At 33.1% G+C, this 14618-nt stretch overlaps 1 protein-coding gene across 1 annotated transcript in view; it reads left to right on the top strand.

Annotated features, from left to right (window-relative positions):
- The window catches only part of LOC143054485 (uncharacterized), a 114826-nt gene that overhangs the window by 16566 nt on the left and 83642 nt on the right, over positions 1-14618 (top strand). Inside the window, exon 4 of the mRNA XM_076227509.1 lies at positions 9387-9438. Coding sequence (XP_076083624.1) covers positions 9387-9438 — 52 coding nt within the window. The remainder of the gene's footprint in view (positions 1-9386; positions 9439-14618) is intronic.

The following is a 14618-nucleotide window of genomic DNA, read 5'->3' on the forward strand; positions in this document are numbered from 1 at the left end:
ACCTGTATTATGAAAGATACAAATCTACTGTTTAATGTGAAACAAGAATTATGCTTGTACTCACTGGTTTGATATAAAGCATTTTTTTGAGAGTTTAGATGAACAAGCAATTCAAATATTATGTTAATATTCGGGAAAACACGAAACTGAAGTTGCTATAGTGACAAAACTAAGTTGGTGACCCGAAATTTTTTTCATCATATTTTGTTCCTCAAATCATGTAACAAATTCACACAAAATTTTAAGGAAAAGTCACTGATAGAAATGAATAGGCTGTTTGGTCTTTAATTGATGAGGAAATTGAAGATCTACAAAAAATTTTAAATAAATTAAATTATGTTGAGTCCTTTTTAGCTCACCTGGCCAGAAGGGCCAAGTGAGCTTTTCTCATAACTTGGCGTCTGGCGTCCAGCGTTGTCCGGCGTCGTTAACTTTTACAAAACTCTTCTCCTCTGAAACTGCTGGGCCAAATTTAACCAAACATGGCCAAAATCATTATTAGGGTATTTAGTTAAAAATTGTGTCCGGTGACCCGGCCAACCAACCAAGATGGCCACCATGGCTAAAAATAGAACATAGGGGTAAAATGCAGTTTTTGGCTTATAACTCAAAAACCAAAGCATTTAGAGCAAATCTGAAAAATTGTTAATCAGGTCAAGATCTATCGGCCCTGAAATTTTTAGATGAATCCGACATTCCGTTGTTAGGTTGCTGCTCCTGAAATGGTAATTTTAAGGAAATTTTGCTGTTTTTGGTTATTATCTTGAATATTATTATAGATAGAGATAAACTGTAAACAGCAATAATGTTCAACAAAGTAAGATCTACAAATAAGTCAAATGACCAAAATGGTCAGTTGACCGCTTTAGGAGTTATTGCCCTTTATAGTCAATTTTTAACCATTTTTCGTAAATCTTAGTAATCTTTTAGAAAAATCTTCTCCTCTGAAACTTCTGGGCCAAATTTAACCAAACTTGGCCAAAATCATTATTAGGGTATTTAGTTAAAAATTGTGTCCGGTGACCCGGCCAACCAACCAAGATGGCCACCATGGCTAAAAATAGAACATAGGGGTAAAATGCAGTTTTTGGCTTATAACTCAAAAACCAAAGCATTTAGAGCAAATCTGAAAAATTGTTAATCAGGTCAAGATCTATCTGCCTTTAAATTTTGAGATGAATCGGACAACCTGTTGATAGGTTGCTGCCCCTGAATTGGTCATTTTAAGGAAATTTTGCTGTTTTTGGTTATTATCTTGAATATTATCATATAGATCAAGTTAAACTGTAAAAAGCAAAAATGTTCAGAAAAGTAAGATCTACAAATAAGTCAACATGATTTAAATGGCCTGTTGACCCCTTTAGGAGTTATTGCCCTTTATAGTCAATTTTTAGCCATTTTTTGTAAATCTTAGTCATCTTTTACAAAAATCTTCTCCTCTGAAACTACTTGACCAAATTTAACCAAACTTGGCCACAATCATCCTTGGGGTATTTAGTTTAAAAAATGTGTCCGATGACCTTGCCATCAAACCAAGATGGCCACCATGGCTAGAAATAGTACACAGGGGTAAAATGCAGTTTTTATGCCCCACCTACAATAGTAGAGGGGCATTATGTTTTCTGGTCTGTGCGTCCGTCCGTCTGTTCGTTCGTCCGTTCGTTCGTCCGTCTGTCCCGCTTCAGGTTAAAGTTTTTGGTCAAGGTAGTTTTTGATGAAGTTGAAGTCCAATCAACTTGAAACTTAGTATACATGTGCCCTATGATATGATCTTTCTAATTTAAATGCCAAATTATAGTTTTGACCCCAATTTTACGGTTCACTGAACATAGTAAATGATAGTGCAAATTTCAGGTTAAAGTTTTTGGTCAAGGTAGTTTTTGATAAAGTAGAAGTCCAATCAACTTTAAACTTAGTATACACGTTTCCTTTGATAAGATCATTCTAATTTTAATGCCAAATTAGAGAATTTATTCCAATTTCACGGTCCACTAAACATAGAAAATGACAGTGTGAGTGGGGCATCCGTGCACTGTGGACACATTCTTGTTGGCTTATAACTCAAAAACCAAAGCATTTAAAGCAAATCTGACGAGATTAAATTGTTTATCAGGTCAAAATCTATCTGCCCTGAAATTGTCAGATGGATCGAACAGCTAATTTTAAGGAAATTTTGCTGTTTTTGGTTATTATCTTGAATATTATTATAGATAGAGATAAACTGTAAACAGAAATTATTAAGCAAAGTAAGATTTACAAATAAGTCAACATAACTGAAATGGTCAGTTGACCCCTTAAGGAGTTATTGCCCTTTATAGTCAATTATTAACCATTTTTCGTAAATCTTCGTAATCTTTTACAAAAATATTCTCCTCTGAAACTACTGGACCAAATTTAACAAAACTTGGCCACAATTATCTTTGGGGTATCTAGTTTAAAAAGTGTGTCCGGTGACCCGGCTATCCAACTAAGATGGCTGCCACGGCTAAAAATAGAACATAGGGGTAAAATGCAGTTTTTGGCTTATAACTCAAAAACCAAAGCATTTAAAGCAAATCTGACGAGATTAAATTGTTTATCAGGTCAAAATCTATCTGCCCTGAAATTGTCAGATGGATCGAACAGCTGATTGCTGTGTTGCTGCCCCTGAATTGGTCATTTTAAGGAAATTTTGCAGTTTTTGGTTATTATCTTGAATACTATTATAGATAGAGATAAACTGTAAAGAGCAATAATGTTCAGCAAAGTAAGATCTACAAATAAGTCAACATGACCAAAATTGTCAGAGAACTCCTTAAGGAGTTATTGTCCTTTATAGTCAATATTGAACAAATTTTCGCCATTTTTGTAACTTGTACAAAAATCTTCTTTTCTAAAGCTATGGGCCAAATTTAACCAAACTTGGCCACAATCATTACTAGGGTATTTATTTTAAAAAAGTGCCTAATGACCCTGCCCACCAACCAAGATGGCCGACATCAGTAAATACAGTAACAGGTGAGCGACACAGGCTCTTGAGAGCCTCTAGTTATAATCATCATAGATACGAGGATTACAATTTTCTACGGCAGTTGCTTTTTTCGTCTACAAAAGACTCATCAGCATGATCAGTGATGCTTGAATTAAAAAAAAAATTAAAAAAAATAGATGGGCAATTTGTTCATTGGACACAGATGATGTCCCCTCTTGCATAACATATAAAGTTATAAAGGGACATAACTGAAGAACGGTGAACGTGACGCTAGCTACCCACATTTATACTTGATCTGAGTTTTGTTGTAATAAATATTGTGTATAAATTTCTTATCACTTGGTTGAGGCAAAGTGTAGTTAGCGAACGAAAAACGAAAAAATCAACAATTTTTCCATTTGTAAAGGAGCATAACTCTAGAACAGTAAAAGTAATACCAAAAACAATTCAAATTTGCTCTTTATTTTGTGGTACTGAGCATTGTGTATAAGTGTCATAACATTTGGTTCAGGCTAACTTAAGTTACATAACAGAAACGAAAAAAAATCAGCAATTTTTACCATTTGCAAAGGGCCATACATGTAACTCTAGATCTAGAATAGTGACTAACATTCAAACTTGATCTGTATTTTGTGGTAATATAAGCATTCTGCATAAATTTCATAACATTTGGTTGAGGGAAACTAAAGTTACAGAACAGAAACAAAAAATTCAGCAATTTTTCCATTTGTAAAGGGGTATAACTCTTAATGTGACGCCGACAAAATTCAAACTTTATCTGTATATATATTGTGGTAATAAGCATTGTGTGTAAGTTTTATAACATTTGGTTGAGGGTGGAAACCAAATTTGGGATGTACGGGTTGATGCACGGACCGACAAACGGACGGACAAATGGACCAACCGACACACAGACAGATAAACACTAATAAGTCAAAATTTGTCATTTTTAAAGGTCAATAACTCCTGTCGTTTATTGCTTTTTGTCATATTGTCATATTTGTTACATTTTTGTAGATAATGTACAGCTGATATTAGTTTATCACGACGGAAGCCAAGTGATTAATAAGCACTTTTTGTTGACATGAATTATTATTGATATTATGATTATGGTCATAATTACAAATTAACTGTTTCCAAAACTTTCAGTTTTTAGGAATAATAAGAATTTTCTACCACAGAAATATATTTTTAGCTGTATTTGCCAAAAACTCTCGGAATTATGGGTCCTCCATATACTTTTCAACTTTGTACTTTATTTGGCCCTTGTTATGCCCCTCTGTAGCAGAGGGGGCATTAAGTTTTAGCCTTGTCCGTCTGTATATACGTCCGTCTGTTTGTCCATTTGTTTCCTACTTCAGGTTAAAATTTTTGGTCAAGGTAGTTTTTGATGAAGTTGAAATCCAATCAACTTGATACTTAGTACACGTTCCCTATGATATGATCTTTCTAATTTTAATGCCAAATAAGAGTTTTGACATAGAAAATGATAGTGCGAGTTGGGCATCTGTGTACTATGGACACATTCTTGTTGTCTATTATTTTGAAAACTATTTTAGATAGATAGAAAATGTTATTTGAAAAAAAAATCAGGCATGTAAGATCAACAAAAATGTCAATACTAACAAAACAATTGGATAACTCCTTAAGCAGTAATAGCCTTAAAGGGAAACTTCGCAAAAAAACAAAAATTGATATTATTTAATTGATTGTAAAAATGTTCAATAAATATTTTATGAAAAAAATCTCAACAATAATTAATTAAATTTATTCAAAAACATTTACTAGAGATAATTTTATAGGAGTTTAATTCAACCAATACAAAACGGTATATGCATATTCATTTTCGTTCATTCTTATATTGTGGTTAATAACTTCGACCATTCGTCAGCTGTGCGCTTTTAATTACGTATATTGTCGATAAGCTATATAAGAGTTAAACAGATTTAATTTTTTCCCAGAATTCAATAAATCGGGATAATACGTCACGACCCACTCGAGAATTCAACCAAAAAAGTTACAAATACTTGATTTTCTCCGTTATTAGAAGGAATATAAATTTAAAACTTTGCAAATGTGTTTTTTATGTTAAGATGAACATAATTAGATGATAAGTAAAAAATCGTGGAATTTCCCTTTAAACAATATTTTTTGACCTATTTTCTTTGTCCATCTTACAATTTTTCAAAGATCATCTCCTCTGAAATGAATGTCTCTCATATTTATTTTATTTTGGCTGTTAGTTATCTCAATTGAATATTTCATATTTTTCATGTCATGGCCTTTTATCATGTTTATAGCTCACTTTATGGTACAGGTTTTTATACGACTGCATAAAATGGGATCGTATAATACTATCATGTCGTGGTCGTCATCCAAAGACACATTTGGTTTCAGGACAATAACCAGAGGCGGATTTTAGAGGGGGGCAGGCAGTCTTGGGGTAATTGTAATCAGTAATCGTAATCAGCTGTAATCGATTACATTTTGCAGTGTAATCCTGTGAAATCAGTAATCATGTCATTTCTGATTACAAGTAATTGTAATGTAATCGATTACATTGCAAAAACAGGTACTTTGAGATTACTTTAAGATTACATTCCTATGATTACATGCTGATTACAAATCTTGTATATATATATATATGAAAATAGTCTTTGATAAACAAGATGGAAATAAGAAAATGTAAAGCTTGAATAAAAAATTATGAAACTAGTATTCACAATGATGGGACCTTGTTTAATGTGATAAATTGTATCATCTATATAAATTTGTATAACCCAGTGTTTTATTTTGTTTTAAACAGTTTACTAAATGAAATTGCCCCTCCATATTTCGCTGTGAGATTGAACTCTTATGATACAAGAATATGCCTTGAAAGCATTTTTTTCTTTCTTGATTGGAAACTTCTGATATTAACTTCAATTTCATATTTATATATAAGTTTACCCAATATGTTTACATAACTACATTAATAATAATAATAATAATAATAATAATTCTTTATTTAAAGAGGGTTACACAGTTAGCTATAAAGCTAATCTTCCCTGAGGCCCTCATGAAATACAATGACATAAACAAACAAATACAAAATATCAAACAAACACACATACATGAATAATGCAATAAAAAATTGTTATGAAATATACAATTTTCAAAACAGGTAAAAGTTACAAATTCATATATGACATATATAGTATTGCCATCAACAATATCATAAGTTTGATAAGTGTGAGAAAATTATTATGCATATAAAATCGCACAGCTTCTTAATGTTCCAACAAGTAATTTTTTAAATCTTTTTTGAATGAGCTTGTACTTGAGGATGATTTTTCAGGGATATTGGTAAGTTATTCCATAAAATAGATCCTGAATATATAAAAGATTTCTTATACAGCTCTGTTTTGGCTTTTGGAACTTGTAAATTTTTGCAAGAGGCATTTCTCAAACAATATTGGTTTATTTCTGGCATATCTTTAAATTTTTCAGTGAGATATACAGGGGCTTCATTCTTAAGGCATTTCTGCATCAAAACAGATTTGTGGTATGAGATTCTGTTCTCTACTGTCATCCATCCAAGCTGTTTAAACAGTGGAGCTGATGATGAAAGTGGATCAGCATCTAAAATAAGTCTTGCAGCCCTTTTCTGCAATTTTATTATTCTGACTAGCTCATTTTTAGCACAACCACTCCAAATAATACAACAATAATCTATCAGTGGGAGAATATAACCATTATAAAATAATTTTCTTAGATCAATATTTAGAAATTTCTTGATTTTAGAGAGTAAATAAAGTCTAGATGATATAGATGAACATAAATAATTAATATGGCCTGTCCAGGACAGATTAGAGTCAATTCTTACACCTAAAAGTTTTTCAATTGATGATTTTTGAAGAATATTATTCTCAATAGTCAGAACTGGGTCTGCTTGATTTAAACGCAGCCTTTGTCTTGTACCTATAACCATGCATTTTGTCTTATCTGAATTTATGAACATGTTATTTTCATGACACCATTTTTCAACACATTGGAGATCATCTTGTACTTTTAATTGCATATCAGCAATAGTCTTTCCTGATGTATGCATAGTTGTGTCATCAGCATACAAGTCTGTATGGCAGTTTTTGATGTGTAATGGAAGGTCATTTATGAACAAAACAAACAAAATGGGACCAAGTATTGAGCCCTGTGGAACACCAAAATTTATAAACATTTTATCAGAAAACTGATTATTTATATGGACTTGCTGTGTTCTTTCACTCAAATATGATTTAAAAAATTTAACAGTATCTTCATGGAAGCCATAAATTCAAATTTTTTTACATAGAATTTCATGATCAACAACATCGAAAGCTTTCTTAAAATCCAAGAGGACTGCCAAATTGATATTTCCATTATTCATTTCGTGTAGCCATTTATCAATAATATTAATGAGGGCAGTTTGACACGAATGGTTAGGTCTAAAACCAGACTGGGAAGGGTGTAAAATATCAAACATTGAAATTCAAATGCAGAAAACATTTAGTTCCAATTTGACTTTGATGGTCGACATCAGTATAAACATGTACAGTGTACACATATGGCATAATATTACAAACAATATGCATATATAGTAAACAATTGGTGACGTCAAAAGTTTCAGCATTACAAAATATCTTTTATTACATAAACTGTTTCTTAATTTAAAGAGAATTAAATGTATATACTTTAATTCCTAAGTTACAAAACTGTTTTGTGTTTTCACCTGACAATAATTCTATTGATTATTAATTAGATCAAGTATTAAAAATTTTCAAACAAATAATGACAATCAACCACTTTTAACTTTATTGATATTGTTATTAAGACAATAACATTTTAATACCCAAGCTCACCTTTTGTTTGTTAAAAAAGTGGAAGTAGTGATTATTTAACACCTGTAAAAACATTAATGGATGTGTGAAGTATGCCCCAACAGACAATAAAACTATACTTAATTAATTTTTCCTTATTTGTTCAGGTTTTTTGTTAATTAGGCAGTCGGTTAAAATTTGTAGAAAACAATAAAGTTATATCTTTTACATAGAGAATGGACACTAGTCTATAGCTTCTTTTTTTTTTTTTTTATCAAATTACGAATGTTATACTGCACTTGTCTATAAAATTCTTTTAAATAAGATCAATAAATTAAGGCTTTAAAAAAAATCACCAACATAAGCTTTTTTGTGAGGACAAAAAGTTATAAAAAAACTTTGATATTGCAATAAACAATGTAATCATAAGTAATCTAAAGTAATCATGATTACTTTAAAGAAAAGTAATCTAATGTAATCGATTACATATGAAATAGGGTGTAATTGTAATGTAATTGATTACATTTTATTGGCAAAGTAATTGTAATTTAATCGATTACATTTTAAAGTAATCAACCCCATCCCATGGGGCCAGGGGGATGGGCTCCCCCCTTTTCTCGGAAGATTTTGGTTGATTATATAGGGAATCACTGAAGCATGACCGGATCGGGACCCCTCTTAGGCAGTCAGTGGGACCCCACTTATGAAAATATCTGGATCCACCACTGATAACTTTAGTTTAAGAGAATGGATCTATTTGAATTTTTCCAGAAGGTTCAATACCACAATAGGAAGGTTGGGATTGATTTTGGGGTTATATTACCGGCAGTTAAGGAATAAGGGGCCAAATAGGGACCAAAAACAAGCATTTTTGTAGTTTTCGGACAATATCTTCTGTTTAAGAGTATGGATGTCTCTTAAATTGTACCATTAGCTTCCATATATCAAAGTGCATGCTGGGATTTAGATGTTAAACACCAACAATCAATCAATCCTATTCTGTTTTGGCAAAATGCCTAATTGTATTGTATAGTTTTTGGGGTCAAACATGACAGATGAGCGATATCCAGACACCTTCGAGCCTCTAGCTGGTTTATACCCTAAATACTACGTTAAAGGACAATTTTTTTTATATGATGGAACATAGGTACTTGATTTACTCGATTTTACATATGCTTAAAACGGAGGTTTTCCAAAAGTGGACGGATACATTGTATCAAGACAAATGATAAGTGTGTGATCACTGCGGAATATTGGAAAATTCTACAGTTGGAACAATTATCAATTTAAAGGTGCATTCAAAATGCATTTGCAAATCAACATGAAGCAAGTTTATGTCTACAAGGGGATGTTCCAAATTCAAAAACCACCTTTACACTTTAAACTATATATCTCTATTAATGTCTCTGGCCTACCCTTTTTCCTAAAAAATATGAAAATTTGTTCGATATAAATATTATATAATGTGAAACATTTGTTTTATAAAGTATGTTTTGGGGGGTTGATATTTAAATTTTTTTATATTGCAACAAGTGACATGAGTAAAGATATATTCACAGTGCATATTCCTAATTTTTCAGACTGTCATGTCAGAGAAATCTTCAGGCGTGACTGCTGGGCTAGGAATAGAAGGTAATTTTCTTTAACTTTATTTCATTATTAGTTTATTATTACTCTAGGAATTGCAGAATAACAACATTTTTTTTTGTACGACGTCATGCAATTAACTGCAATGTATTGATGAGATTTATACTATAAAATAGATAATAACAAACTATGGAGCTATATAGTGCTAGCAGCTTTCCAATATATGAAATACACCACATAGTAAGTACCATCACATAATTTATGGTCTTCTGTAGGAAGTTATAGTACGTTTATCAGTACTTGCAGGCAATATTCTGCCTTGCTAGGATTATTTCTTCAAGAAAAGGGGAAGCCATTATAGACTACACTCTGACATAATATTGTTAGAAACCAACGAATAATGTTTGTTTTACCTGTGACAAAAGTCCTATAATGTGAGACGTAGGGATGACAATCCATTCATGATCATGTCATGGATCACTGATCAAGGTACATTTTCCGTTTTCTAGTCAGTATCTCAGCTGCTATAAACAGTAGATAATTTATAAACTATATCCGATTGATATAATTTTTGTAAAGTGAACATGTCTGTCTGGCAGTTTTCACCTGATTTTGACCTGATTTTTATGGTGAATTAGTCAATGTTGAGTTTTTGTGTTTAGATATAAGAAGATGTGGTATGAGTGCCAATGAGACAACTCTCCATCCAAGTCACTATTTGTAAAAGTAAACCATTATACAGTCGTCCGCCATAAGTATTTGTAAAAACAAAATGGCCGCCAGTCAATGTAAATCTGCACCTGAAAAAACTTGGAACTATTTAACAAGTAACAAAATAAAAAAATCCTACCTCAATACTTTGTTATGTTTCCTTTGTTCCTCATTACTCGTAAAATCCTCCTTGGATCGAATGCTTTTATACAACGATTTCAGGTAAGTAACAGTTAATTTGTCCCATATGTCACGAATTTCACGTTCCAGGTCTTTGGTATTATTTATGTTCTGAGTTCGTTTTTGCAGTTCCCTTTTTAATACCCACCAACAATTCTATAATATTGAGGTCGGGACTCTGAGCTGGCCAGTTCATGCTTTTTAGACCCGTTTCCCTACGAAAATCTTGAACAGATCGGGCTCGATGGAGGGGGGCATTATCATCTTGAAAAACGTAGTTATCATCTGGAAAATGACGAACAACCACTGGCCACAAGTTATTGTCAATAATTTCAATGTATTTTAAGGCATTTATGTTACCTTCAACAACAGTAATAGTTCCAACACCATGGTAAGTGATGCATCCCCAGATCATTAAACTATACTTGCGCTGAGATGGAGGGCAAATACAATCTGTCAGCCACTCTTCTCCGACCTTTCTCCAGACACTGACACGAGAATCCTGCCCAATGATTACCTTGCACTCTTCACTGAAGATTACTTTACTCCAGTGTGCATTAACAGTTTTATGTAAATTCCCCCTGCAATATGCCACTCGTTTCTTCTTGTTGACCTCCGGGATACGAATTTTTTTCTTTACTGACCGCTTGTGAAACCCATCAGAATGTAATTTGCGTTCAACAGTTCGTTTAGAGAAAGGTCGATCAATGCTCTCATTAAAAATATTAGTAATTTCAGATAAAGATTTACGGCGATGTTTTTTTACACAACGGGAAAGTTTTCTCATGTCCCGGTCATGAAAGGATTTTGGTCTGCCTGTTCTCCGAATGTTTTCTATATCACCCCGGTGCTCATACCTCTTCAAAAAACAGTAAACAGTACTCTGTTTAATGCCTGTCAATTTGACGATTTCACTTTTTCTGTAACCTGCATCATTTAATGCAGCGAGACGACTTTTCTGATCAGATGTCAGTTCTTTTCCCTTGCGACCCATTTTGTTTACATTAGATACAACGTAAGTGCAGACGCCTCTGACGTCATTACGCACGTGTCACATGACAACCACATGTTTTTCCACATGATCATCTATATATAGATTCATTGCCATCCCGATTGTGACATGGAGACGACGGTCAAATCTTGTTTACCCTTCCGTGACGTGACAGCCATTGTTGTTTTACGAATACTTATGGCGGAGTACTGTAGGTCAATGCATAAAAGTCAAATTAGTTTCGACAATTTTCCAATTTTTTTCACGAGAGTGATCCAGATCCATGAGAAAGAAGCCCCTAAGAAACAATCAAGATCCGTCGTCAAAAGTAACTTTCCAGATAACGAAAAAAATATTCAGATATGAAATTTTCAACCTCAGTAACATTGATCCTAGCATGGGATATGGAAAAAAAATTGGTAGCAAAATTAACAGAAATCCCCAGACAAGCTTGTATGTGAGAAGAATTAGAACGCCAATAACAACAACGAGAAGAATTCACAGTAAAACAATACTAGTAGTTCTCCATTAATATAATCATATTACAATTATATATTGACATAATAACGAGTATTGTTTTTTTTTGTGCTTCTGTTACAAAAAAAATAAATTGTGTGGACTTTAAATAAAATCAAAGTAGTGCTCAGTAACATATAGCATTCCTCTTTTATGTGTTGTTGCTATCATCTGGACCTAAACACAAATTTGAATTTTTTTCAAGGTCCATTGTTATCAAAGAAGTGCGATCTAAAAGATATTATTCTTCTATGACTTGTAGTTGATTAGATTTTGTATCTTAATGTACCTTAACCAGAATTAATTTAGGTCAAGATGACTCTTTTTTCATGGACAATCATTACTATCCAATAATAGTAAATCCTTCTTTTTTACAAACAGTTTGTTTCAATCTTTACCTAAATGCAAAACTTAGATGCATGTTTTTTTTCTTAGTTGTTAGTGGCTTTGAACTAGCTGTCAGTAACTGCGAGTACTCTCAGATCAGTACTTATAGTGTCTTTTTGTTGTTCGGATATACAAGTACCCGCCCACGTCCACTCTATTTTTAGCTCACCTGGCCGAAAGGCCAAGTGAGCTTTTCTCATCACTTGGCGTCCGGCGTCCGTCGTCCGGCGTCGTCCTGCGTTAACTTTTACAAAAATCTTCTCCTCTGAAACTACTGGGCCAAATTTAACCAAACTTGGCCACAATCATCATTGGGGTATCTAGTTTAAAAAATGTGTCCGCTGACCCGGCCAACCAACCAAGATGGCCGCCATGGCTAAAAATAAAACATAGGGGTAAAATGCAGTTTTTGGCTTATAACTCAAAAACCAAAGCATTTAGAGCAAATCTGACGTGGGGTAGTATTGTTTATCAGGTCAAGATCTATCTGCCCTGAAATCTTCAGATGAATCGGACATTTCGTTGTTGGGTTGCTGCCCCTGAAATGGTAATTTTAAGGAAATTTTGCTGTTTTTGGTTATTATCTTGAATATCATTATAGATAGAGATAAACTGTAAACAGCAATAATGTTCAGCAAAGTAAGATCTACAAATAAGTCAACATGACCAAAATGATCAGTTGACCACTTTAGGAGTTATTGCCCTTTATAGTCAATTTTTAACCATTTTTCGTAAATCTTAGTAATCTTTTAGAAAAATCTTCTCCTCTGAAACTACTGGGCTAAATTTAACCAACCTTGGCCATAATCATCATTGGGGTATCTTGTTAAAAAAATGTGTCTGATGCCCCGCCCAACCAACCAAGATGGCCGCCATGGCTAAAAATAGAACATAGGGGTAAAATGCAGTTTTTGGCTTATAACTCAAAAACCAAAGCATTTAGAGCAAATCTTACATGGGGGTAAAATTGTTCATCAGGTCAAGATCTATCTTCCCTGAAATTTTCAGATGAATCGGACATTCCGTTGTTGGGTTGCTGCCCCTGAAATGGTAATTTTAAGGAAATTTTGCTGTTTTTGGTTATTATCTTGAATATTATTATAGATAGAGATAAACTGTAAACAGCAATAATGTTCAGCAAAGTAAGATCTACAAATTAGTCAACATTACCAAAATGGTCAGTTGACCATTTTAGGAGTTATTGCCCTTTATAGTCAATTTTAACCATTTTTCGTAAATCTTAGTAATCTTTTAGAAAAATCTTCTCCTCTGAAACTACTGGGCCAAATTTAACCAAACTAAGCCATAATCATCATTGGTGTATCTAGTTAAAAAAATGTGTCCGGTAACTCGGCCAACAAACCAAGATGGCCACCATGGCTAAAAATAGAACATGGGGGTAAAATGCAGTTTTTTGGCTTATAACTTAAAAATCAAAGCATTAAGAGCAAATCTGACAGGAAGTAAAATTGTTGATCAGGTCACGATCTATCTGCCCTGGAATTTTCAGATGAATCGAATAATCAGTTGTTAGGTTGCTGCCCCTGAATTGGTAATTTTGAGGAAATTTTGCTGTTTTTTTGTTATTATCTTGAATATTATTATAGATAGAGATAAACTGTAAACAGCAATAATGTACAGCAAAGTAAGAACTAAAAATAAGTCAGTATGACCAAAATAGTCAATTGACCCCCTAAGGAGTTATTGCCCTTCTTAGTCAATTTTTAACAATTTTCTTAAAATTTGAAGATTTTCAATAACATTTTCCACAGAAAGTACTGTTATAGATAGAGATAATTGTAAGCAGCAAGAATGTTTAGTAAAGTAAGATCTGCAAACACATCACCATCACCAAAACACAATTTTGTCATGAATCCATCCGTGTCCATTGTTTAATATTCACATAGACCAAGGTGAGTGACACAGGCTCTTTAGAGCCTCTAGTTTTGTTAGATGTATTTATATTTGTATCCTTCTGATGAGGTAAGCCTTTTACAACTGATTTTCATAGTTCGTTCTTATGTTGTTCTGTTACGCCACTGTCCCATGTTAGATGGAGGGTTGGTATCCCGCTAACATGTTGAAACCCGTTTTTCAATCGTTTGTTTGTACATAAATTAAGAATGTTTTACGTTTATCATTTCGGGGCCTTCTATAGCTGACTATGGGGAATTGGCTCTGCTCATTGTTGATGGCCGTTTAGTTGTTAATTTCTGTGGTGTCAGTTTGTCTCTTGTGGAAAGTTGTTTCATTGACAAGCATACCACTTTTTTATATATATATTAACCATGCAGACTGCCAAACAAAGGTAGTAAACGTTTTATTCACCCCCACATAAACTCAGTTTTCATAAGAGATGATAACTTTAAATGAAAATGTTAAACTTGGTCTTGAAAGGGTAAATTTTTCTTATGAAAGTTTATATCTCTATATAAGACTG

Source organism: Mytilus galloprovincialis, chromosome 12, assembly GCF_965363235.1.
Source record: "Mytilus galloprovincialis chromosome 12, xbMytGall1.hap1.1, whole genome shotgun sequence".
NCBI classification, from domain to species: domain Eukaryota; kingdom Metazoa; phylum Mollusca; class Bivalvia; order Mytilida; family Mytilidae; genus Mytilus; species Mytilus galloprovincialis.